This window comes from Platichthys flesus, chromosome 9, assembly GCF_949316205.1.
Source record: "Platichthys flesus chromosome 9, fPlaFle2.1, whole genome shotgun sequence".
Taxonomy (NCBI): Eukaryota; Metazoa; Chordata; class Actinopteri; order Pleuronectiformes; family Pleuronectidae; genus Platichthys; species Platichthys flesus.
In genome coordinates this window covers 6132636-6159720 of record NC_084953.1, presented here as the reverse complement: position 1 = coordinate 6159720, position 27085 = coordinate 6132636, and the positions used below count along the sequence as shown (strand labels likewise).

The following is a 27085-nucleotide window of genomic DNA, read 5'->3' as shown; positions in this document are numbered from 1 at the left end:
AGTCAGGTGACAACTTAAGAGTTTTGACCAGGGAATACAGAATATTCACAGAGAGAGTGGTTGTGGCAATGTTTGGAATTGATTTAAAGAACCTTCAAGTAAATTTATGTACACTCAAACTGCAGGTGGATATGCTTATAAAATGACAAAGAAATGAAAATATGTGCAATGTCGGACTCTTTTTCTAATGCCTCACATGGCATTTTTTTAAATACCAATTAATAAGTGTTTTGTGATAATGTGAGAGTAACATAGATTTACCCACCGAATTTGTCACATGAATGTCAAGGATTGGCATTTGAAAGGATAAATGATTACCAGAAAGGTCCGCCCAAAATTAAAACAGTGCAAATATTGATCTATCATATGAAATATTCAGTGTATGGGGAAAATGAATCATTGAATGGATGATCAAAGTTTAATATTTTTGTTTGCAAGTTCTTTTCAGTAAAGGGAAATTGTATTAGCTATCATAGCATTATATTTAGCATCAAAGAGAACTAGGTTACTGCTCACGTAGGCTGTACCTGGAAGTGACCTTTGTGACAGTCATTTTTTTATCAGACTATTGTTTGCCCAGAGTATTCTTAAGTCAGGTACATTGACTTAAGTACTAATACAAATTTAAAGATCAATATCTTGCCTTTTGAAATTCCATTAAGAAGAGGAATGATAAATCTCGTGCAGTGATATTTTACATCCTTGATGGATTTCAGCATTATGGCTTAAAGTCTGGTAATCAGTAAAATCACTTGTTCATGTTTGTTCAACATTAGAATTCTTAATTCAGCACTTTTACAATATCACTAAGTAAATCTAATTATGGTTATATAAATTGCACATATGAACACACAGCATTTTTTACAAGGGGTCTGCTGAGCCTGAGGGAATAATGTGTAGTTAGGTGAGTTTGCATTCAAATGATGTTGTTCCACTTGTCTTGTATGTGTAGCAAGCTAGCAGGTGAGTCTGCAGCATTGTTTTCATTGTAGTGTGAGATGGCTGCTTTGTACAAGCCTCACAAACTGCCTTATATATGTTGGTTACCATCTACAGTTGTAGAACCCAATGATTGTCCTCTTACGAGGGCTTTGCTTACAAGTCTCGTCCTGTTTCATTGAAAACAAACGTTACTAGCTTGATAGGGCATCAAGCTGCTAGTAATGTTTAAAAAACGCTGTTGGACTCCTTAGCGAACTTCTTCAAACTGTCTCTTTGGATGAATTTTCTAAAATAATGGGGGTGTCCTTGGGAAAGATACCAAACCCCAAACGGTCCATTCTCGTAGATTAAAGTGCTGCACATAGATGGACTGTCTGAACGTGTGTTTGAATGGGTGAATGTAAAGCTGTACTGTAAAGCGCTGTGAGTGGTCATCAAGACTAGAAAAGTGCTATATAAATACAGACCATTTTTATCATTTACATACTTGGAGGTGTCCACCTTGGATTGGATCTGTCAGGATGGGTATTAATCCCAGGACTGAAAACTGTGGCACATATTACATTGACACCGGTCTAACAGCCGCTGGTAGTTCAGGCAATCTGTTTGATACGGAGAAACACAAAAGGTATGTTCGGTATACAAAGAAAAGGAAATCCTGTCCGATACCAGTGAGGGTTTTTTATCCAACAACCTCTATTATCCGCTGTGGGTTCATGATACAAACAACTGTTGATGTTGAGGGAAAGTTGTCCCTTATATGGTCAGTGTTCAGTATGTCCCTGTTTGGCTCTGGATATGGATGCAGCATATTTTGTACTGTCTGCAGTGTCATGCCAGTGTGTAAAGGAATTTAGTTTCTGTTGAATGTCTGGGCATGTTCCCACAGATTGTATAATTGGACTCTTCTTTTGCAAAAAAATGTTTGGATTATGGTTCCTACACCGGTTATTTTCATTATCCAATATTCTGCTGATTGTTTTGTCAATAATTTGTTTAATCAATTGCATTTTGCAATCTTAGAAAGTTGATCATGTTAATTTCCCAAAGTCCAAGGTAAGGATTGAAAATTTCAAAGTTGAATATGATCGTTGGTGTAAAACTCACAGCTCGTCAGTTTTCATATTAGTTTCGTCATATTTGGGGAAGCCCTGCGGAATATGGATCTGTCCTCTGTATCATCGGCTCACTTGAGAGGCTGACATCATATCACTTGTGCTGGATGACTTAGGCAGGACATCATTTTATTCTGTAGGTTATGTTGTGGTCTGAACGGTATCAGTATGAGTCATCAGGCTAATGATCATTTTCCCTTAACACACACTCAATACTGCACCTTAATGTGACGCACACACACGCACAGACACACACACACACACACATGATAAGCTATGTTATCTTCACAGCGGACACTCATTTACTCAGTAAGTGCCATTTATAACAGGCTTACTGCTGGACATTTACACCATTTACATATTGTTGCACTGACAGTTTCAATAATATTTCTTCTTGGCTCATTTTCCTTTGTGAAAATGACACCTACAACATTCCTACTAAACTCAATCAAACAAAGTTAGAGCAGTGGGGCTGGATTTTATAGTATTTAATCTACATGTATTAAATCAGTCCCTCATAATTTCATTGACCCATTTGCTGACATGTCCTTACCTGCCTTTGAGCTGCCAGCTATCTAAAAACATTCATGCAGTACTCCTCCTTCATCCACACAATCATTGACCCCCATGTGTCCTTTGTATTGAGTGAATTTATCTCCCAGTCACTGTGTGGCTCCTAAAGCATAAAAGTAATGTTACCTTCCCCTTCCCCCCATTTCTCTCTTTTTACCTCATGTAGTGTCTGAATGCCAACTCAGGGGGTAATGGAGTTGAGCAGGCAACTCTGTGGGAAGATCAGGACGTCCAACAAGAAGCCTCTACTCTCCTCTTCCCCTACAACCTGTTGGGGCCTGGAGATCCACTTTTACACACCGGAGGTGCACCAGCTGGAGTACTTCAAAGGATGCTTCAGTGTTGAGAAACTCTGTGTGGATGCTGCCAAGGCCTGCTGTGAGTGACCAGCACGATAACTACATTCCTGCTTTGCTTTATGATTTAGTTGTTCTTGTTGCTGGAGGTGACATAATTGTCATAGAATTTACTTACACTACAGTATATGACAAGTAAGTGTCCAGTTAATTTAGTATCAAATCTATCAATGTCATTGAATGCCGCTTTTAATGCTTTGCTGTTCTACAAGGTGGGCTCTAACCTGGAAACACTTGTGTCAATGCTCCCTGCCGTTTCCTGGATTTGTCCTAGAGGAGAATATCTCCCTGTATATTACTGTTGTCTCCAACCCACTTGATTTACTACCATCTCAGCTTTAAAGCGTTAAAATAAGCAATATTAGTATGAGTATCTTGCTAGACTGTAAGTCGATCATCGATGGATTGACCATCAGCACCAATCTCTTACAATCGCCCTCTTGACTTAAACAGCACTGTCTCACATTTTAATACGTTTTTGCAGCATATTTCAACAAACATATATCAGAATTATAATTAATTATCAGTTTTAAGTGCAACTATTCAGCTGTGAACATGTGAAATAAACTGATTAGATTATAAAACAAAATGGCCAACATGGCTTTTAGAGACAATTCCCCTCAATAATATCACGTTACAAATCAATGTTAACCATGAATTAGTTACTGTGAAGCTAAACTAAGTGCCACTTTGGAGGCTCTTACAGGAAGTGTGCCAAGCCATTAGTAATGTTACCGGGTTGTCTCACTTTAGTTAACTGGTCCATGATTAAAGTTGATTCAGGGGATTGAAGGCTTACATTAACGACTGAATTCTCTAAATCCAGGCTCCTACATTTCATGAATGATCTTTATTTTGCTAAAGACAGTTTAAACGAAAGAAATTGATGTGTCGAAAGCATGTACATCCAACTGTTTTTATTTATTCTTGGTTTTATGAGCAGATTGTTTGCCGTTGCTTATAGACTTGTGACTGGAAATCAGTGGTCACAGTCTAACATTTGGTCTGAATATTGATTTCTTTTCTCTTCCCTTTCTCAGCAATCTCTCCCTTGTGCCACAACCTATTTGGCCTGTACATCGAGTCGACAGGAATATGGTGCCCTCCCAACTATGAGTTCAAGGTCACAGATGATACCAGTATCAAGTTGCATTATCGCATGAGGTAAGAAAGACATCACAGCAGAGGCTGACTACACTAGTGTTGTAACCATAAAATCACCTCGTACACTAGAACCAAAGTGCTGGGGGTGCTGTTGATTTGGAACTATGAAGGGTTCACCGCTTAACTGTATACGACTTCACAACACAATTAAAACCTAAATAGCTTAATTTACAGAGGTTTTCTGGCTATTGAAGGGTTTTATAAGAGTTGTGACAAGTCTGAGAGGACAGAACAGAAGTGTCATCTGTGCACCTGGCTGGATTATTTTAAAGAGATAAAAGTCCCTCCTCCATTCTGCGTGTTAGTTGGCATTGCATTTTAAGACAGGAAAAAAGATCATCACTGTGGTGTCTGTTGCATTTCCTTTATCTCTGCTCTCTGCTTTGACAATAGCTAGTGGAGAGAAAAGCGTGCGTGCATAGAGCCTAACCGTGGTGTATGTCGTGTGTGTATTTGTGTCTTTTGTGTTTCTTGCTGCTGCTTGATTTGCATTTCATGGTGCAGTCTTTCAAACAAGGGTATTGTTGTCAAGTTTTCATACACATGCAATCTTTAGCATGAACAAATGTTCAAGATAAACACGCAGAAGAATTGAAGCAGAGGATGGATTTCTGATGGCATATAAATATACTGAGTCTCTGAAGCTGTAAATTAGTCAATTTAGCTAAATGCAGTTAAAAAAGACTGCCACACCCAAAAGAACAATATCTTGCTTTTGTCGGATTGTCAAAGTGGACTAAAGGCTACATATAATCCCTGTACACAATACAGGAGGCAGAACAATCTGTAGGAATAATCCATATTATTTGTGTTAAACTGTCTTCTGTGTCTCTTCTGTCAGGTTTTATTTCAGAAATTGGCATGGCACCACTGAGGGAGAGTCTCCAGTTTGGAGACACTGCATCAGTAAACTCAAAGGAGATAAAAATAGCCCACAGAAAACACCAGAGGGAACGCCCCTGCTCGACGCTGCGTCTCTGGATTACCTGTTCGCCCAGGTGTGTGCCTGCATTAGATATACATAGATGATTTGATGAGAGAAACTCTCCAGGAATATGTTGTTAATTTTCTCCTCAGCTGTTCATATATATTTAGATATATAAACATTATTTCCTATTTTGATATTCTATTTTATACTATTTCTCTTATTTTATTGTATAGTGTGTATTTACTTGAGCATTGTTAGAAGAGAGCCTGAGACTCAAGCATTTCACTGCCAGCGACTGCTTAATGTTATTGTTGTGCATTTGACAAATAAAAACCTTCAATCTTGAAGATGGATATATTTAGGCTGACCACCTAAAAAGATATGAGATCAAAAACAGTTTATGTATTCATCATTTCTTCCTTTGACAAATCTTTTGAAAGTACATTCTGTTTAAAAGCTCAAAGATTATCTCAGTTTTCAGCAAAATCTGAAGCTGGAAGGACAATATTTTCTAAGTGCACTAAGGTCAGCAATAGACAGCATACCATTCAGACAAGTATTAACTGAAAGTTGTAATGCAAAAGGAACATAAACAAATTCATCACAAATGTTTCAGTTGTTATTATAAGTGTCTCTCCGCCCGCTATGCCTTCTCTCAGGGCCAGCATGATTTCCAAAAAGGATTCGCTCCACTGAGGACGTCCCAGTCAGAGGCAGAGCAGCACGAGATAGAAAATGAGTGCTTGGGCATGGCTGTGCTTGCCATCACTCACCATTCCATGAACCAGCCCATTGCTTCCAATGAAATCAGGTAACACCCTGGCACACACATACAAATGCAGTACAAGCACGTCTGTATCGCGCGGTTTCAACACACTTATGACTAAGATCTAAGAGTATAAATTATTTATAATCATGTAATACTCCAATTTTTGGAAGTAAAGCAGGACAGATAAATTATATATGGACATAAAAAATGTATTTGAATAATCTCCACGATATTTTCTGCACAATGGGACAGCACACTTCATATATCATAATCACATTTTTCAGCTACAACTCACACTCTTGAGTCAGCCCTTGTGTCTTTCACAATCCTCCACACGTTTGAAGCGCTCGCCCTCGAAACCAGTTGTGACGAATGATCGCTACAAATTGACAAACTGTTCTTGAGTCCTTAGTTTCTATGTGTCTTTTCCCCTTTGACTCCACCAGCTACAAACGTTTCATCCCGGAGTCCCTGAACCGCAACATCAAGCAGCGCAACATTCTGACACGCATCCGCATCAACAACGTCTTCAAGAAATTCCTCTGTGAATTCAACCGCCGCACGGTCAAGGACAGCAACATCACTCCGTACGACCTGAAGATCAAGTACTTGGCCACACTGGAGGGCCTGACCAGCGGGCTTGGCAGCGAGCTGTTAGAGCCCATCACGCTCAGTGTGACACAGGAAGGAGATGTCGTCAGTGGAGGTAGCTATGGTTTTGATTTTTCCCGGTCGATGCAGGTTTTTCACATAGAACAGCTCCGTTTGGGTTTCTTTTGCTATTTGTTTACCAGGATAAAACATATTTTTTGACTGGATGATTTGATTTACCTGTTTTAAAAGCAGAATTGTCTTGTCTGTTTATTTTACACAGTCCGTAGCCATAGTTAATAAGATATTTCCCTTGGTTTCACTAGTTTTTCCAAAAGCAATATTTAGAAAACTGTATCTGTAGAATCTAAATATTTTGTCTACGTGTAACCCCTGTGATATAATGTTTTGATTGCGCTTTCCAGTGTACTACAACCAGAACCAGGGGAAGAGCCTGACTAAGAATGTGGAGACGAGCCGTGACATGCAAGTTTTGGTTACTGGTACCAATGGCATTTCCTGGAGAAACAAGCCTGCTCCAGTAAGTAAAGAGGACTGAGAATCCAGCTCTGTACGCCTCTAAGAAGTAAACTGTCAGACAAAGCTGTTAACTGGAGAGCAGGGTCCCTCTTAAATCCTACTGATATCAGATGTGAGACGAGTCAGTCAACAGAAAGATATTCTTTGCCGTTTTTTTAAATAATTTAATATTTTTAATAGAAAGATGTTTAAAAAACATAAACATATATTGATTTTCCCGCCTTTTGAAATAAACATTTTCAGTATATATGTCTTTTGGTCAGATCATTTAAATTTGTCAAGCAACACGACGAGCTCTGCAAAAAAGTTTATGATGCGTAAGATTTCATCGACTGAATACTGAATCAATAAACCTTAGTAATTATTTTCCATTGTTTTAAGTGGTTTGATCTAGTGTAGTGTATTTTCAATATTACATTATTAAATGTCATTTGGCTGTCGCTTTTGTCCAAAGCGACTTACAATTAGTACACTCAACATTTATGAGGGGCCATTTTAGGGTTCAGTATCTTGCCAAGGATACTTCGGCATGCATATGGGGAAGAGTGGGGTTTGAACCGGCAACCTTATTGTAGGAGAACGACCACTCTACCCCCTAGGCCACACCGCCCTTAAGTTATATTCTTCATTGACTCTTAGGCTGACTTACCTAGACATAAAACTGCAAATTATGTAAGACAAACTTAATTAAATGACAATAATTGAGAGTATTTGAAATTATCCATGGTGCATTTTCCTGAATAACCTTTTAACTGTATATATCTGCTATGTTTATCTTCAAAATAGATGTCTGTGATCTCAAAAGAAAAGGGTAAGTCAAAGAAGAACAAGCTGGATGGGAAACAGAATAGCAAGACAAAGAAGGATGCAAATGACGACTGGGTGGTGTTCTGTGACTTCCACGAGATTACGCACGCCGCCATCGAAGAGTCAACAGTCACCATCAATCGACAGGACAACAAGAGGATGGTGAGACAGACGACAAATGACACAAAGTTGTATTGTGTCTCTCGCGGGGATAAACATTTGTACAGTCGAGCCAAGAGTTCACGTCTACTTTGAATAGAAAACTGTCATTTACAGCACAAGGGTTTAATTCATGGTTCATCAACTGCCAACTTCTTGAATTGCCAGAGTTGATTGTGAAAAAAAGGCCTGGGGCTTGTTAATTGCAACAGCCTGGAACCAACTCGTCACACCCATGAATATTTTTTTAGCAACTCCTTTTACAAGTATCAAGACCAGGGGGAACATTCGTTTTTATAAAGCAAAGGAACCAACTCGTCACACCCATGAATATTTTTTTAGCAACTCCTTTTACAAGTATCAAGACCAGTGGGAACATTCGTTTTTATAAAGCAAAGCTGCCTATCATAATGATGACGTCATAGTTCATCTGAAAATTGTTATCGTTTCTAAAGCATCCCGGGGTATGGTGGTTGTAAATCCTTCTCTGATCTAATCATGTTTTTTCTTTTTTTTCTGTCTTCCCCTGTCTTTTCTCTTCTTCAGGAAATGCAAATGGCTTCTCGGGCCGAGGCCCTGTCCTTTGCGGCCCTTGTAGATGGTTACTTCAGGTTGACAGTCGATGCCCACCACCACCTGTGCAAGGAGGTGGCGCCTGCCTCAGTGGTGCACAACACCGACAATAGCTGCCATGGACCCATCAGGTTTGTACTGGCTGCTTTCTTGATGGGATGTTTTCCAGTGTGACATTGGGTCCACAGACTAACACGTGTAGCTGGTCTTTTTAGACACCATCTGTAACTGAACTTTATCCGTTTTAGCTGTTACTCCGTCTGTCTTCTTCTCCCCTCTGCCAATGCGTCACACACTGCTTTTTATTGTCATCCCCAACCTTTTTTAATCAAACTGTCCATTAGAGCCATTTAAAGCTTGACTTAATATTGACATTGTAGATGTATATATATATCCTAATCAACCATTGAAAAGGAAAGAGCAGTGAACCTCAAACTGTATTTTACATTACAAAATAATAGTATTAGCATGCATGCTATCTTCCTCTGACTAGATCTTCATTCTACTTTTGTTAAAAAGCTATTTCTGCCTCCATTAATTGTGTTTTTTATCTCCAGTACGGATTATGCCATCCACAAGCTGCGTCAAGAGGGCAACGACGAGGGCACCTACATCCTGCGCTGGAGCTGCACTGACTACAAGTACATCATCATCACCGTGGTCTGCACTGAGGTAGTGTGGACTCAATGACTAATAGCCACTGTTTACTCGTTTTCTTTTATGCTACTGGTCTCATCTCAAGTCATCAATGTGTCATGTTACACTTGTGTGTCCTCGGTTTTTCCACACTTTGACCACCTCCCCTCTTTGTATATAGTCTTTCTTGGTGTCATTATTTTAAACTTCTCTTATCTCTTCCCCCTCTCAAACCAGATTGACCTGATAGAGACTCGTCCCGTGCGCCAGTACAAGAACTTCCAGATAGAGGTGACACCTAATGGGTACAGCCTGTATGGCACCGAAACATTGCGGCCCACTCTAAAGGAGCTGCTGGAGCACCTGGAGGGCCAGAGTCTTCGCACCGACAACCTCCAGTTCCAGCTGCTCCGCTGCTGCCCCCCACAGCCTAGAGGTAAATTTAATGCAGCAGGGTGATTATCTAATATCCAAATAAAGACACGCTATTTGGATATTAGCTATTTACTACCTGACAGAGGTCATCTATACTAGATAGGCTGTAAAACAATGATCTGAAAATGTGAGGACAGAGTCCCTTCAAGTACTTTTACTGCTTTACTGCAAGGTATTGATAAATATTGACAATGCCCACACAAAAGCTTTAATGAAGTGGATAAATGCCACAGAAGGCTGAAAATCCTGCTCGCTCTAGCAGCTATCTATATCCTGTGCATTCCAACTCTCGCTATGCACAGTTGTCTAATGTAACAAGTAGAACAGACACCTAACTGTGATGTTGGGTGGAGTCAGAAGTGCAACGGATTTTAATCTTTCAACCCACAGAGATCGGTTAAAAAAAGGCGTTTGTTAGTGACTCAAAAGAAATTTGTTGTTATCAAGTTTGATGAATTGAAAAAATGAGAAGTAAGGTGTAAAAATAGGTGTAAAAGGCCATTTAACTTGGCCCAGGATGCACTTGTATTCAAATTGCTAGGATCGGGTCGCTTATAGATCGTGCTCGTGTATGTGTGTGTTGCTCTCGGAGAGGAAGAGAGTTGTAGATGTGGGTTTCTGGAGCAGGAACCAGCTATAGCACTATAGCACTCTAGTTTTACTTCACTCACTTCACTGATTACCATATGAGTGAAGACAACCATGCTGGCCACTCCAGTCTGAAACTCAAGGTTAAGGTTTGGTCTTGACCAGGTTTTAAGGAGCCGGTGCAGTTTAATATTCTGTCGTAGTTGCGGGTGCATGTTGTGTTTGGCTTGTGCATGAAAACAAAGAAAAGTGCTCCTAACACCCACTCTAACAGTGAACATTTGGTAAGGCTGATGGAGTACAGATACCTTTTATGTCCCTCCCCTTGAAAACCACACAGCGCTGGTTTTGTCACAACATTAGACACCCACATATAGTGTGGCAACAGACACATTTTAACTTCATCCTCCCACACGTTGCTTTGCACACGCAGAAAATAAACCGAATCAGCTGCTAAGCCAATTTGAGTAGGTGTTCACATTGTTACCACATTGACGTAATAGTTGAGTTCTTGTTTTACCACATGTAAACACAGTTTTGCATTCACGCTGAATATCAGTGAGCATCTGTGCAAGTTGCAGTGCAGCCATCATGCACAACCTATTTTCAACCTCATTTCTGCTTTGAGTTCACCGTTAAGATCATTGCATTCCAATCAATTAAACATTTCTTCTGTGTCACAATAACCGGACCTTAACAACAATGCAAGCAGGTTTCATCTTCTCTCTGAGGGAATACCTAACACAAACGATTGTTAACAGAGAAGACTATAAAACACTATCTTACCTGTAAAAATGTCCAGCAATTGTTTGAATCTCCTTTTGTAGTATGCACCACATCATGTACATATGGCCCCCTTTTTTAAATGTGTGTGTTGGTGTTTGTGCTGCAGAGATTTCGAACTTGCTGGTGGTCACTAAAGACCGAGCCCCGGCCGTGCAGACGTCCATGCAGGAGAGTCAGTTCAGCTTCATTCGCATTCTGAAGGAGGAGATTGAACAGGTACGCCTTCTCCACTTCAGGCCAATCTAATGCTATTATGATATCTGGACATATGCATTTTATGTAATACTCAACTCCCTGTTCACCCTGCTGTGTTAACCAGGAGGAGCACCTTGGCCGTGGCACAAAGACCAACATCTACTCGGGCACACTGCGGGTGAAGAGTGAGGAGGATGAGGATGCAGGCTACTCGTCCTTCCAGGAGTTCAAGGTTGTCCTGAAGGAGCTTGGTTCTGGACACAGGGACATCTCCTTCGTGAGTTACACCGATTCTGTTAATCTTTGTACAGCTGATCAGAAGCATTGTCAACAAATTTAAAATGCAATTTGTATTGTGCTATGTATTGAGTCATCTTTTCTGTTGACAGGCCTTCTTTGAAACTGCCAGCATGATGCGACAAGTGTCCCATAAACACATAGTGCTACTGTATGGAGTGTGTGTTCGCCAACTGGAAAGTGAGTGCCAACTTTACATGTCCGACATGAAGTCTAGAAAATGTCGGGACAATTTAATCTGATTGTTTTGTTTACAGCACATCGAACACCAGCATCGGTTCTCACCACCAAATCCTCTTGAATCTTATTGTCTTTCCATGTTTACATCGTCTTTAATATCTTCTATGTGTATGGCACCTCTGTTTCATTTGTTGTTTTGTTGTCAGTTTTGCATCTGTAGTGTGTTAAAAGCCTCATCAACACACCCACAGAAATGAAAATGAAAAGAAAAAAATATATCCAGAGTTCAATGCATATCAGAAAATTGCTTGAGAGGAGTGTAGGCGTTTGAATGTTGTGCTGTGGCGCAGCATTTTTATGTATACCTTGTGTTTCTTTGTTACAAGATATCATGGTGGAGGAGTTTGTCCAACACGGACCACTGGACCTGTTTATGAGGAGACAGCTGATTCAACTCAACACTCCATGGAAGTTCCAGGTGGCCAAGCAGCTGGCCTCTGCTCTCAGCTACTTGGTAAGAGAGGAGAACACACACACAAATGATACGATGTAATGTAATAAAGTACATTCTGTAAGAGTAGGCCTATATATTCAATTTATTGTGTTATTGTAGGAGGACAAAAAGCTGGTCCATGGTTTTGTCTGTGCCAAGAACATCTTGTTGGCCAGAGATGGAGTGGGTGATGATGAGGGAGGTCCCTTCATCAAGCTCAGCGACCCAGGAATACCAATCACAGTGCTCACCAGAGAGGGTGAGAAAACAAGCACACACACACACACACACACACACACACACACACGCACTGACATGCACAGACGTTCTCGTTACTAAGAATGAAACCTAAATGCTAACAAAATATCTGCCAAGCCCTTTTTCCCTAATCCGCTGTGAAATGAAAGTAAAACCAAAATGAGGACAACTTGTGAAACGTATGGAATAAAGTTCAACTAATTCTGAGAGAGGTGGAAACAAATGGCAATGTAACAAGATCCTTCAGTGCACTGTTTTGCTTTTCTCTCACTCTTTTTGTCTCGTGTCCTTCAAGTCATCCTCTTTGCCCTCAGTGCAGTAATAATAAAAACCTATTGAATAAATGAGCACAAGAAAAAAGAACACTTACGCAGATTGTCTATTAGAGGAATAATATCTGTCACAAAATCAATAACATTGCGCTGGGCACATTTCCCTCTCGGGATGTAATTTGGTTTTCAAGAAAGAAGCTAGATGTAAGTTCAGGGAAGACAACACAATAACAACATTTCTCGGATTACATTTTTGCTCCCTTCAAATGGCCGCCTCATGTTTCTGTTTATCTATAAGAGGCAGAAATCTTGTGCTCTAACACACAGTGTGGCTTGTACGGATGGATTAGCAAACCACAGGAGCCGGCTGGAAGTGTTTCTGGGCAAATGTCTGCCGTGGCACTCTCTCGGGAATACTCCTCCCTTGCGCTCGGTTCCCAGAACTCTTTAACATTTCTTCTTCTGTTTCCAACACTTTGCCAGTCAACCAGTCTTCCAGTTACACATTGACATCCTAGCCCATAGATTTGATCGAGCACATAGTGGAGAAAAGTGCTCGGAAACCCACTGGGAGCACTCTTCCTCTCTTCCCAGCAATCTCTGATCACTTTGCTCAAACTCTCAAATCACATTCTTCCTTTCTCTTTGACCTTTCTATTTGACCCCCCCCGACAATCTATTATCTCCTTCCCCCTTTCATGTCGGTGTCAACTCGTCTCCTTCAGTTTCCTCTACGTGGTTTGGTCTTGTCCTGTTTCCCTCCCGGTCAGTCCAGCTGTTTTCCTGTCTGAGATGCTTGCATTTCCTAATATACGCCCCTAATCTGATTGGTTGGTCTTTCTTATATTCAGTGACACACTTGAAACAACTTTTACTGAGGCTTTTTGGGCGTGGGCAGCAATGTAGTCAATCAACATATTAAACCAAATAACCTGCCCAGTCAGTCTGTTAGAGCCGTTCTGTATTTTACTCTTGGTTCCTGGTACATTGATCCTGTTTGTAGGTTTAGATTATTTCATTCGGTCTTTAATGCTAGGGTGCTTTTACTTTGAACTAGGTGTGGGAAGTGTTGCAAACATTTGTTTTGTGACCGTTTCGACGGACATACTTTCTTTGTGAACCGTGCACAGTAACTGGAGAAATCATACTCTCGCTCACTTGTCTGATATGGGCGCCAAAATGAAAAGCAAGACCTTCTGTGACACTTACATGTTGCTCACACAACACCGTGTACTGGAGTGTGTTCAGTAACATACAAACAGTATGTAGAAAGTGTTGGTCTTGACAGAGGCATGCACTCTCTTCTTTCTAACAGCCCTCAGAAATGTCTGTATATCCGGATCTGCTCCAAACTTCAATGTGTACTTCTTTGGGTCATGCCTTCTTTCACAAAATGTCATGAAAATTGGTTTGGTATTTTTTGTGTAAACTTCCTGACTAACAAGATAAACGCTGATAAACACAAAACCTTCTTGGAGGAGGAGAAAAGATGTGCTCACTCCAGATGAGACTTAGCACTGACAGAACCTTCTTCTGCCCTTATCAGTTTGAGGCCTTGTGTCTTCTAGAATTAACATATTGTAGCGGACTTGTTTTTTAAATGCAGACACCAAAAGGTATGTTTTTTTTAATTGATTTACTCTTGCCTCTCCAGAGTGTGTGCATCGTATCCCGTGGATCGCTCCGGAGTGTGTGAAGAACTCGTCTGCTCTGAGCATCGCAGCTGACAAGTGGGGCTTTGGTACCACACTGTGGGAGATCTGCTACGATGGAGAAGTTCCCCTCAAAGAGAAGAAACTCACAGAGGTACGGGGCACACACACAAGTACCCATGATTCAATCCTACATCTAATCTAATGCTCTCTTGCGTTTCTAAGTCAGCTGCTCTTTTTTTCACCAATAACAATGATCAATAATCCTTGTCCATATGTGTGCTGAGCAGAAGGAGAGGTTTTATGAAACCAAGTACCAGCTGCCCACCCCGGACTGCAGTGAGCTGGCGGATCTGATGACGCGTTGTATGAACTACGACCCCAAGAAGAGACCATTCTTCAGGGCTATTGTCAGAGACATCGACAATCTGGAAAAAGAAAGTACGTGTGAGGTTAAAGTGTGTGCATATTATCCATATACAGTATTTATATGGAATTAGATCTTTGCACATGTTGAGCAAAACCTCAGGCAGCGTCCTGTTGTTTGTTTTCACAAGTTTGAACCATGAAGACACAGACGGTCCCTGAATGCAAGTGGTAGACCAGGTTCGGTTTTAAATGTCTCTGCCGATGATTTCCGTTGGAGTGTTTTGCATGTTTTTGTATCTCACCTCTCGACAGCCTCACAGGCAGCGCAAACAGAGTTGTTTACTCAACTCAGATGTTCATGAGGAAGTTCACTGGGTGCACATCACAGCTCTGCCCCTGAGATGGGCCCCATGGCTTCATAGACTCCGTTCTTCCCCCTGCTGTCCATAATAAGCTACTGCAGTCAGTCTTATTAAAATGATATATCCACTTGACCGTCGTATATGGAAATCCTGAAACGGGTGCAAAACAGCTTGAATAAACTTGTATTTTTCCGGCGAACCCAAATCAAAGTTTTGTAATAAATGGTAAGAATGATACAGAATGGGTTTAGCTAGAATAATGACTCAAATTAGCAAATTGTGTGGAAACCAGAGCAAGCGAACAGTTACACAACCACTGAAGGTTTTAGGTGGAAACTTTGACACTGCCGACCACAATACACTTCCTATGTTGCAAGTGTGCTTATGTTGAAAGAAAAGACGCCGCGGTTTATGTAATTGTTTCTTTTTTTTTCTTTTCATTTCTCAGACCCATCAATAACACCCCAACCGGTACCTGATGTGGACCCAACAGTGTTTGAAAAGAGATTCCTGAAGAAAATCCGAGACCTGGGAGAGGTAAAGTGTTCCCGCTTTGTTTGTGTGTTAATCTCTAGGAAGAAGAACTGAACTTATTATTTAAGTATTAATTATATACATAAAAAAAGAAGATGAGATGTCGAACTGAAGGAATGTAGGAAATTCTAAGAAATAATTCAACAAGATCAGAGCTCATTCGTGTCGGATTGATTAAAACCTCTCGTGTTCCTCACGCAGGGCCACTTTGGTAAAGTGGAGCTGTGTCGCTATGATCCACGCGGAGATAAAACTGGCGAGCTGGTGGCGGTGAAGTCCCTGAAGCCCGAGAACCGGGACGAGCAGTGCAACAACCTCTCGAGCGAGATCAACATCCTGAAGGCTCTCTACCATGAAAACATCGTCAAATACAAGGGCATTTGCCAAGAGGAAGGTACGATGGACAGAGTGGGCACATGCAAAATGGAACGTAGTCAGTGGTAGACAACTGGGAGCCCAAGGGTGTGTTGTTACTGACACATCCTCATGCTAACTGAACAACACGACAATGATGTCAACCCTGCTCACATTAAGTTGTTTTCAATAGATAAAGCGGAGGCTTCAAGGGTTTCATACACACAGTGTTGTACTTATGCATATGCAATACAGCCAACACTCATTTAAGTGTTAAACAAACCATTTACCTCACCTGCTTCGATTATTGATTTACTAATTCTTTATTTGAAAAGGGACAATGTACGTTAGTCAGCATTCGTACAAATATAACTTCAACAGCGTCAACTGACAGGTTTGGTTTCATCGGCAGTCCCTTTGCTAGATGTTGAAATGCATTGTGATGTGATTTAAAAAAGGTTTTTAAAACACAGCATACACAATTATGAGAAGACAAGTCAAAATAACATCAGTCATGAAGGGTTTTCAACAAGCCGTTTCTTAACACTGCTTTAAAATGCACAATACGTTGAGTGTCTCCTAATAGATTGTGGTGGTGGATTCCATTGGTGTGACTGCCTGCCTGAAGTTTCACTAAGCATCCTTTCTGTTAACGAATTCCAATCTGTCACTGTGTTCGCAGGGGGTCAGGCCATCAAGCTCATCATGGAGTATCTTCCACTGGGCAGCTTGAAGGAGTATCTGCCCAGGAACAAGAGCAAGACCAGCCTCAGCACTCTGCTCAGCTACTCCATCCAGATCTGCGAGGTAACACCCCCCCAGCCAGACTTTTACATTTCATGTTCGACCACTGTGTCGTAAAATGTAAATAATTAGCTACGCTCAAGCTGTCTGGAAACTTTCTAACACTTCCTGAACCGATCCTGGTGATGAGCTGAACTCATTTGACTGTCATATGATTGTCACTTGATGTTTATGGTTTTGTTTGAAAAGAATAGGAACCATTAAATGTTTGTTTGCTGTTTTAGAGTTAACTTTACAAAAAGTAAACTTCGAGGAAACGATCGGGCTCCTAGCGATCTGGAGAATGTGTCTGGTAAACAGCTCATTGATTTACAAGGGGGTGTCATTGTAATGTAACAGGAAACTGAGTCAATGTCAAACTGGAAAACTGAACCGTATGACTGGCATAGCAATGTCACTGGTCGGTCTTCTCTCATCAGACTTCGCTTGTCTGCACAAACGCTGTGTTTCAGTCACTCTGAATTCGTGGATAATGACCATACTGTGTTTTCCCCTTTTTTCAAGGGAATGGAATATTTGGGATCTCATTTTTACATCCACCGAGACCTGGCTGCCCGAAATGTGCTGGTGGAGAACGAGAGGACGGTAAAGATCGGAGACTTCGGCCTCACCAAGAGCATCAAGGACAATGAGGGATATTACACCGTGAAGGACGACAACGACAGCCCAGTTTTCTGGTGAGTCGACGGCAGGTCAGGGATGGGCTGGAAAAGAAATGCTTCTCTCAGACTCGACCACGACAGCTGAGATCCTAGTGTTAAAAGAGAGACTACTTGGTTGCAGTTGCTTCTCCCCTCAGTGTTACAGATCATTGTGTGTCTGAGATTGTGTTACGGTAATAGAAATAAAAAGCTGTGCATTAAGGTTCATTGTTTTTTTAGGTACGCTCCGGAGTGTCTGACTCAGTGCAAGTTCTACCTCGCTTCAGATGTGTGGTCCTTCGGGGTGACGATGTATGAGCTCATCACTTATTGTGACTCCAGCAAGAGCCCGATGACGGTCAGTATGAAGCACACACACACACAGACACACACACAGTACAATACCTGAGTGAGCCCATGGAAGAGCACATCAGTCAATGTCTGAGTAAATTCACAGTGAGCGAGTAGACGTGTTGATGACAAATATAAATATCTGAGACATTTAGATATTTATCATATCTGAATAGAGCTCAGGAGAAGCCTAACTCTTCACAGCTCTGCTCTCATCACAGTCTCCATTTTCCCTCTTCCTCCCCCACACAGCTCTTCTTAGGTATGATTGGTCGAAGCCACGGACAGATGACCATCATCCGACTGGTGAAGGTGTTGCAAGAAGGCAGGAGGCTGCCGCGCCCTGAGACCTGTCCTGAGCCCGTAAGAAACTTCCCAACATGAACTCAACACAACAAAAATGCTTTTCTTTTAACCTCTGAACTCACGGAGTCTGTGCTCGACAGGTGTACGACCTGATGCGCAGGTGCTGGGAGCAGTCGCCCGACGGGAGGATCTCCTTCAAGTGCCTGATCGCGGAGCTGAGCACCATGCTGAAGCAGCTCCAGCCGCAGAACAACTTGTGAACCTCACCGCCTGTTTGAGGTCCCGGGAGTCACGGGGACTTTTGCATGCAGACACGGGAACAAATGCAAGCGGCGAAACTGGCCTCAGATCAGCATTTGCTTGTGCAATTTCGTTTTACAGAGAGACGGAGTCAGGGCTTCACGCAAAGTCACGCTTCTTCACATATAACTATCATTTTAGTCGGCCATATATATTTTTTAACATTTTTAATGGATATTCACTTATTCTTGTGTTTTCATTTGATTATAGAGGATGAAACGAATACATACTTGTAGCTATGTGACCTTATAGCTTCCAAAAAGACTTCCAAGTATATCTAACATGTACTCACATGGACCTGTCACGTATAGATTCTAGTGGCTCTGGCGGGGGTTGTTTGGTCATTGTTTGGACTTGAGGCCTGGGATCACTCTCACTGATGGAGGATGGAAAAAGGAACCAGAGCAGAGAGGGGAGCAGTTTTTATGCTCACGGGATCGCTGATCAATCGTGTTGACAAAAAGGGCTTGAATGGACAACACCCAGGAAACTGAAGATGTGATTTTTCAGAGTTTTTTGCCACCGCTGTTTGTTGCCTGGACGCATTTGCTTTGGGAAAAGAAATTCAAGATTTCGATGTTTAGAGCCATGAAAGGATCTGTGATGAATGTTTAGATTTTCTGTCACCGACAGCTGCTGTCAAACCAGCCATCGGTCGCCAGTGTCCCTGTCACTTGTCATTATGAAATGATTTAATTCGCTGGTTCTAGATTCTCAATCTCCTGCTTTATAACTTGTGTATCTTTGGGTTTCCGGGCTCTTCAGTCGACAGAAACACTGATTTGAAGAGAGTAGCTTGAGTTGTAGAACAGTTTTAAAGAGTTTTTCCGGATGTTTAATCGTCAATATTGAGAAAATACTCCCACGAATAATCTCATTTTCTGCCTAAGTTTTCTTTACTTGTAATAACCGCTGCCTTACTTGTGAAGATACCAAGAATAATGTCTTTGTAGCAAAGCAGTTTTCAGTTGCATTGTGTACCTGATCAGAAAATCTCATTTCTTTTTATATTTTACAGATTATTCAAAAACTTCAGATTTAATCATACTTTTTTTTTTAAAAGCACTATAAACATAAGTTTGATCTTCAGATGTAGGAGGATAAATGACTTGTATTTTTAATTTCTTTGATCAGGTCGAACCTTAAAAAAGTAAAACAATTATGCATATGGTTAATCGTATATATAGTTTTCAAACATGCAGCACTTCTGTTGTTCAGGAGTGACAGGTTCAGGCACGTATCCCCCACTAGAGGGCAGCATAACTTCATGTTTCTTGTCCTCTACCAGTCATTTAATTATTTGTATGTGTGAATATGTGTGTACTGCAAGAACCAGAGCCAACTGTCATCGTTGTAGGACTTCAGTTTGTCCAGTGTATAAAGTGAGAGATAACCAGTGATTATTATTCACATGGCATTTTATTTTCCAGACAATTTTATTTCTTTAATGGTGTATTTGTTTAATTTTATTCGTACAATGTTTGTTCCTAATTCTCCAATATGCCAGGAAATGGTTAAAAGTGTATTTTATCTGTATACATGTGTTAAGGTTTGAGCAGAGGGTTTTTGGATCTGTTTTAAATTCATCAGTGTGTAGCTGTGTAATGTCGCTCGCTCACATATCACAAAATACACAACTGGTCAGTTCAGTTTGACGCAAGTTATGACTTTTACTGTGATTGTTGGCAAAAAGTAAAACAAAAAACCCACAACAACAAAAAGACACAATTCGATTCAGTCCACGTTTTTATTTAGGAATGTAAAAGACAATTCCTTCTGCTCAAAATAAGAGAAAAGAAATATATTTTTCAAAATATAAGACAAAATTAAGAATTATGGAAGATAAAAGTATCCATAAATACACAATGAAAAAATAAATAAAATCAATGTTTGTTTTGTCCTTTTTGTGTCAGTCCAAATGCAATATCATCACCACCATATTATTATCTACTGAAAACTCTGTTCGATATATTACAGGTGTAAGCAGACATGCTAAAATTGCTCTAGAAATACTTTATTCACAGTAAAACAATATCAATGTCAATATGATATAAAATTTTGCAAAAATCTACAGTATATTTCAGGTCAAGAAAAAAAAGATCCATGTATTGTAAAAGCAAAAAACTGTTACCAAAACAAGAAGCACGGCAAATCTAGATTTATCTACAGCCATTGAAGTGTGTCTGAAAACTCCGATAGACTTCGGTATTGCAAAGCTTTGTGTTCAACACTCTCTCACACATAAACACACACACACACACAACGTGGATTCGTCGTTCACTACTGCGAAGTCCAGCCTCACCACCGACCTTGTGTAATATTTGTACTGGTCTGTAGGTGGCACACTGACGCTTAAGAGGCGGCTCCGTTTACACAAGAACAGAAAAATCTGAATTTGAACCTGAAGTGACTCTGCCACATTTGTCTTAGCCCTACAAAAAAAAATACCACAACTAAACTGAATGTAAGATTTTCTGTTCTTGCAATAAATAAAAACTCTGCATTTCATTGTCGGTTATCGTACGTCCACTAGAAACTAAAGGTCAATTACGAAGCTGCATTTCCACAACAGAAACAAAGACTCAGCATCAGCCCTCAGCTTGTGTGTTTGTTTTGTGCTGCGTCACCTCGAAGGAAACGTGTTTGTGTACAATCATCATGAGGTCGTCTCGGTGGCACAGGAACCGACAGAGGAAACCGTTTCTCCATCGGTCGAACCACTCGAACATTCCTCAGTAGCACAAAAAGGTTCAATACAAGTAAGACATAAAAAAAAAAAAAAAAAAAAAAAAAAGGATTTCTTCCTCAGCTGTAGAACTGTGTGTGTATTTTACACAGTCACTCAAACTGGAGGAGGCAGTGTTCAAGATTATATTGCAACATCGGTTAAAACTCCCAAAATGACGTATTCACCATTTTTAAATTCAAATATAAAAGTGAACTCGGGGCTTGAAAAATAATTAACAGCACAAAAGTGGTGCTTACAGGATCAGGACCGAAGGATTGTGGGTAACTGCCGCAGCTCTTTGTTAAACTTGCCGTTAAAACCATGAAAATGCACAGAGATGAAGTTGCGACGGGTTCAGGAACAAAACGATCTGGAAAACAAACTAAGGTTAAAGTCGGTGGCAAGTTATTATTACGATGAAAGAAAAAGATGTAAGCGATGCAACAATCCAAATACCAAAAGGTGTTAAGACTTTGATCACATGACCTTGGCTGTGTTCCAACTCACAGGCTGTGATTAGAGATGGACGACCAATAAGGTGATGCCAATATATCTTGATCATGCCCCGGTGGCATATAGGTCATAAATCCCCCACCTCTTCCACATTAGGGGATGTGACATGGACTAAATAAAAAGTTTAAACACGTTCAAGTAGTTCTTATCACAATGATATTTGTAAAAGTGAGTTGGGTATTAATTTGTTATCTGATGCAATCAAAACACGATGAAACATGATTGACAGCTGAAACTGACACACAATTGGTTGTGCGTGTTTATCAGCGTGACCTCGTTAGTTGGTCGCGCTGGTAAATGGTCGATCTTTATTTACAGTCTGTGCTAGCCGCCTTCCTTGTAGAATGCAGCCAGTTAAAGTGTTTCACTGGAGCGAGGTATTCCGTCGGCTGCAATCTGCAACCTCACCACTAGATGCCACTAAATCACAACATCACAGCGATAGCTTCATTTTAACACCATGTCTATGAGAAGAGACGGAACAACTGTGGCAAGTTCCCCAAGACACTTGGAACAATCTTCCAGCCGAGTAGAAACCAATCAGACGTGAGAACCGGCAGTCGAACCAGATGCTGAAGACATTTAGTTTTCTCTATCGACTGATCGCTGCAAGGATCAATAAACAATATCCGGATCTGACCTCACTTTAACAAACCTTCTGCACTGTACATGGAAACCTTGATGTCTTTACTGACACACCCTGAACACACAACCACCCGGGAGGACACAGGACCAAACCCGAAGAGTCTTGATTACCTGACCACATCCTGTCGCGTGTGTGTGTGTGTGTGTGTGTGTGTGTGTGTGTGTGTGTGTGTGTGTGTGTGTGACAGCTCTACAAGTACCTGCAACAGGAATGTGGCAGAAATAACCAAGACCCTTCACTGAGACGATAGAGAGACAATAAATAAATGAAATTGTCCTGCAGCTGAGAGCAGCTTGACTTGTTTTCCCATTCTCCTCAACCCCATTACCTACCAGGAGCACACTTCTACTCTCACACAAATACACACACACACACACACACACACACGAAAGACAGACACACACCCAAGGTGAAGAAGGAAGCAGTTCATCTCTCATTATCTGCAATTCAGTGACAACGTCGGGAAAGTTCAGGAGCAGCAGACGCGAGAGACGTGAGCTCGGACAACTTGAAAGTGCAAAACATTCGGCAGAGTCTGAACTCTCACAGAAGAATGTAAACATGTGCTTAACAAACCATCTCTGGCTCCAGCAGGACCTGCACAGACACATCTCTCTGAAGGTACAGAAAAAACTTAACTTAAAAACACTTCACGATAAAATCGACTTGTGTTCTTATCAGATATTCCTTCGTTTTTTTGATCGCAGAAATCCAGACTTCCAGACAGTACGACTCCTTCTATCGTGTAGAAGCATGTTAGCAGAGAAAAAGACAGAAATAAACAAACCCCAGCGCTAACACTCTCCAAAAGTGAAGCCAAAACGCCTCAATCGCCCCCTGGTGGTCGGCTGCAGTAAACGTCATGAAACCCAGCTTCTCCCACAGACATGGCCCAAATGAAAACAAAGAAAATGAAGACGGTTTTTCATCTTTGGTCATTCTTATCATATCGTTTTTACACACGTTTAGCTTGTTATTTGATTATAGAAATGGGAGATTACGTTTTCTTCTGTATTTGTTAGTTTGTCAGCAGGACGACACAAAAACTACACAAAAGTTTGTGTGAAAATCATGAAGGATTCAGTTTTGTACTAGATGGTAATTTGGCTTAATTTCTAGATAGTGGAGACAATTCATATAAAGTCTATGGCTTTTATCTGTGTCTTCATTCTGGTTTTTAAATCTACACACACAGTTCACTGACATTAGTAGTTGAATCTTTTGACTGGTCAGACTGGAAAACAGAAAGGCTGAGAGACAGACGGGGCCTCAGCTGCTCACGTCCACGAGGTGGAGGAGAGAGAGCTACTTTTCATCCACTCACACTGAGAAGCAAATCAACCAGTGGCTCGGAGCCGGGTAAGGAGTCCTGGCTCCGAGCCACTGGTCCAGGTGAGTGTGTCTCCATAAAATGTGTCTCAGTGGACCGGTTGGATTCCCGCGAGATGAGGCCATTGAGACAGTGACAAAACCAAATCAATAGATAAGAACTGCTTGAGGGGGGGGATGCAAAAAGACAAGTAGCCGCAGACGGAGAGAGAGAGAGAGAGAGACAGAGAGAGAGAGAGAGAGAGGGAGGGAGAGATGTCTTGAGAGATGTCTTGAGAGAGATGTCTTGAGAAATTAGATTTGACTTCAGCAGAGTGTGTGTCGGGGGGGCCGGGCTTATTGGATCTCTGTCTTTTGTCCAAAATAAGTTTGTTTGCTATTCCTGGAAGAACTGAGCAAACACACAGTTCACGAGTTAAAGCAGCAGAAAGGATGAGGGAAGAGGTTTTCACTTCCAGATCCACTGTGTCTGTAAACTGAAAAAACTGTGTGATCAATAAAACTGGTTGTTTAGAAATGTATGCTAATGATCTGAAGTTAAAATAAATGGATAAAATCTTAATTTTCCAATGACAACATTTTTCTTTCATGCATTTTCTTTCATGTGGAGGCTATGTGTTTGCGTATTAATTCAATAAACATAGATTTCCGGATCAGAGATGGAAGTTGGAACTGTCCGAAATCAAATTGAGGCAAATATGAGCCTCCAGCATGAAAACAACTGATAAAGATAAAGTGGCTGAACTGGAATCGCTCTGATCCTCAAACTGCGGAAACAAGTCTTCACAAACAAAAACAAAAAAGAGTCGATGAACGTTGAAAATGTGAAAGAGTTTGCAGGATTTTACTAAAACCAGAACAGAGGCACAGAGAGGAGGAAGAAGAAGGCTTCGATCAGCCGCCATTCCTCTTCCTCTCTGTGTTTGTGCAAATATTTATCAATTTCAAATTCTCTCACTCCCCCCCCACACACACACATTCTTTTTTGTGTCTCCATTAAATCTTCAGTGGATCCATTAAAACGAGTTTTAACTACATGAACAAGGAGGAGCGAGGCAGGATGTGAGCAAACGGGAGATACTAACGATACGGGACGAAGGGGGAAACCGGGAAAGTGTGTGAGTGTGTGTGTGTGTGTGTGTGTGTGTGTGTGTGTGTTTGTGTGTCGTCGCACTGTGGGACATCTATTGCTTTCAGTTTTGCGTTTAAGCCTTTTTATCAGTATTTAACAAGTGTTACCTTCACACCACCACCGATACTCGGCTCTTGTAAACATCACGTGCTTCCTGTTTACACCTGCTATTGGTTTTCACAGTGTGCCAGCCGGGTTGCCATGGCGATGCAAGTAATACTCCGCTCCGTAATACATAATCAGACGGTTGTGAGTAGAACCCCCCCCAAAAAACACAGGACTGTATTAAGCTGCATGAAAAAAACAAGCTTTACACTGCAACATAAAGATTTCACATTCGTCTTTCTGCAGCGGCAGGAGCCTTGAGTTATTGCCGGTTTGTGATATTAGAATACTGAGCCCTCTCCATGGTTATGAACGTCAAACAAGCCTCCTGGACGTGAAGCGCATTTGGGTCCAGCGTCCTTGTACCACCAGGAATAATAGAAATCACCAAAAGCAAAAGAAAGAAAGAAAAGGAATAGGATTATTTGTATGGATCCATTATAAAAGCCACTAGAAAGAAACAAGCCCTCAAATACGATTGGCATTAAGAGTTAGCTTTTTGCACTAAAGTATTAAATGTGCAGAAATGTCTGATTATCATTGTCCAATGATAAAGACTGTGTCCCAACCCCACACTGAATACTTATACTACTGCACTGAAAACTAACTTCTTTTGGATATCAGGATTTCTTCCTCTTTCATTCCATTGAACGATGTTTGTGAATCAACAGATTGTTTCCTGTATGATTATATACTGGATAAATACTGGAGCCCGACCGATATGGGATTTTAAGGGCTGATGCTTATTCTGATATTAGGGAGTAAAAGATTTCTAAGAAGAAAACACAAATATAATGAAATATATTAAAATAAATTGAGCCTGAACTGAAACATAAACAAGTTTTCATCCTTCAGACTTTGGACGGGCTCTAGATTGTACTTTCACTCTTGCAGCAAACTCAAAACCCTGCTTGAAAGTATTCTGCAGTGTGGAGGTAGGACATAAATACAGTCAGAAAACCTTTATATATTAATGGAGGGTGGAAATGGAAGAAAAGCTCCTGTTACAGACAGAGAAGCTGTTTCTGAAAAACTGCCTGGCATTAAGAGGAAGAGGAAGAGGAAGAGGAAGAGGAAGAGGAAGAGGAAGAGGAGGGTTAAATGTTAAAAACCAAACCAAATATCTACATTTAAAGTCAAAACCAGTTAATTCAATGTTAATAAAATGACTTGAATATTATTTGATTATAATATTACAAATATATAACAGAATAGATTGAAAAAAAAAAAAAAAAAATCACAAAAGAGCCGGGAAATGTTCATTATATTATTTTACATGTTTACGATATAGTCTGTAATGCACATGGCTTTATATAGTCAGCATCACACACTGTTTATATACAAGCCTGTATACAAGGTCCGTTCACCGAGGGAAGCTTCTGTAACTCAACACATTTAAGGGCTTTCATTTATTCAGGCCCTTTTATTTTTTCCTGATTTGCTCCCAACTTTGGGATTTAAATGGCTGAAGCTTCCTACAGATACAGCATATCAAACACACACACACACACATACACAGAAAAACACACACACACACACACACACACACTCCAATCCTCCGAACGAATAGATATAAAAAGAGGAGTCTGGGCAATAAAACGAAAAAAGAGAGAAAGACACTGAAGCGGGAATAAACAGGATGTCAGCTCGACTGACGGATCAAAGCGTGAGTGTGCGACACCATTTTGTCCTTTGAAAGTAGGAAACGCACAAAGAGGAAGGGACGTGACAGTGAGAGCCGACACACACGTCGTCTGGCTGCGATTACAAAAGCAGCTCGTACGTACAGATACAATATACGTCAGTTTACAGTAGATTAGAAAACATGTACAAGGTTATATTAGTTAAGTACAGTCGACACTCTGACTAAGAAACATGAGCTTAAGATTTAAGGCTTTGAACAGGACGAAAGCAACACTGTGTTCATGTGTGTGTCTGTGTGTGTTGTGTGTGTGTTTGCGTGTACATAAATGCCAGTATCACTGAGCACTATGGCTTGCTTTAACTTGAGCCATTTGCAACCCTAATTCAGCTCATACCTCCTGTAGGGATGCAAAATGGCAGCCACAGAAAGGCCACTAGAGGGAGCTGTGACATCGGGCAGACGCCGCTTGTGCCTCCCTCCATAAGCTTCAGGCTTTAAAGGTGGTTTGGTTTCGTACTAGAGCCTCTTCCTCTTGAAGTAGTCGGCGTACTGGCCGCCCAGACCCTGCGAGTGCTGCCCGATGTAGGCGCCCTCCGATGATGTCACTTCCTGCACCGCCAGCTGAGGGTACTCTCTCTTATGGCCCCTGGTCTGGTT

The 27085-nt window shown here is 41.0% G+C and overlaps 2 protein-coding genes across 2 annotated transcripts in view; one reads left to right on the top strand and one right to left on the bottom strand.

The window, feature by feature from the left end:
• jak1 (Janus kinase 1) overlaps positions 1-20230 on the top strand; it is a 22167-nt gene extending 1937 nt beyond the window's left edge. The window contains exons 2-25 of the mRNA XM_062396189.1: positions 2797-3008; positions 4027-4150; positions 4992-5148; positions 5738-5889; positions 6294-6553; positions 6864-6979; positions 7765-7947; positions 8491-8648; positions 9075-9189; positions 9391-9589; positions 11069-11178; positions 11282-11434; positions 11547-11634; positions 12021-12148; positions 12248-12386; positions 14312-14463; positions 14600-14750; positions 15489-15577; positions 15776-15968; positions 16611-16735; positions 17237-17409; positions 17614-17731; positions 17977-18087; positions 18171-20230. Of these exons, the coding sequence (XP_062252173.1) occupies positions 2804-3008; positions 4027-4150; positions 4992-5148; positions 5738-5889; positions 6294-6553; positions 6864-6979; positions 7765-7947; positions 8491-8648; positions 9075-9189; positions 9391-9589; positions 11069-11178; positions 11282-11434; positions 11547-11634; positions 12021-12148; positions 12248-12386; positions 14312-14463; positions 14600-14750; positions 15489-15577; positions 15776-15968; positions 16611-16735; positions 17237-17409; positions 17614-17731; positions 17977-18087; positions 18171-18290 (3519 nt within the window). The 5' untranslated portion in view covers positions 2797-2803 and the 3' untranslated portion in view covers positions 18291-20230. The remainder of the gene's footprint in view (positions 1-2796; positions 3009-4026; positions 4151-4991; positions 5149-5737; positions 5890-6293; positions 6554-6863; positions 6980-7764; positions 7948-8490; positions 8649-9074; positions 9190-9390; positions 9590-11068; positions 11179-11281; positions 11435-11546; positions 11635-12020; positions 12149-12247; positions 12387-14311; positions 14464-14599; positions 14751-15488; positions 15578-15775; positions 15969-16610; positions 16736-17236; positions 17410-17613; positions 17732-17976; positions 18088-18170) is intronic.
• raver2 (ribonucleoprotein, PTB-binding 2) overlaps positions 20064-27085 on the bottom strand; it is a 66562-nt gene continuing 59540 nt past the window's right edge. The window contains exon 16 of the mRNA XM_062396190.1: positions 20064-27085. Coding sequence (XP_062252174.1) covers positions 26945-27085 — 141 coding nt within the window. The 3' untranslated portion in view covers positions 20064-26944.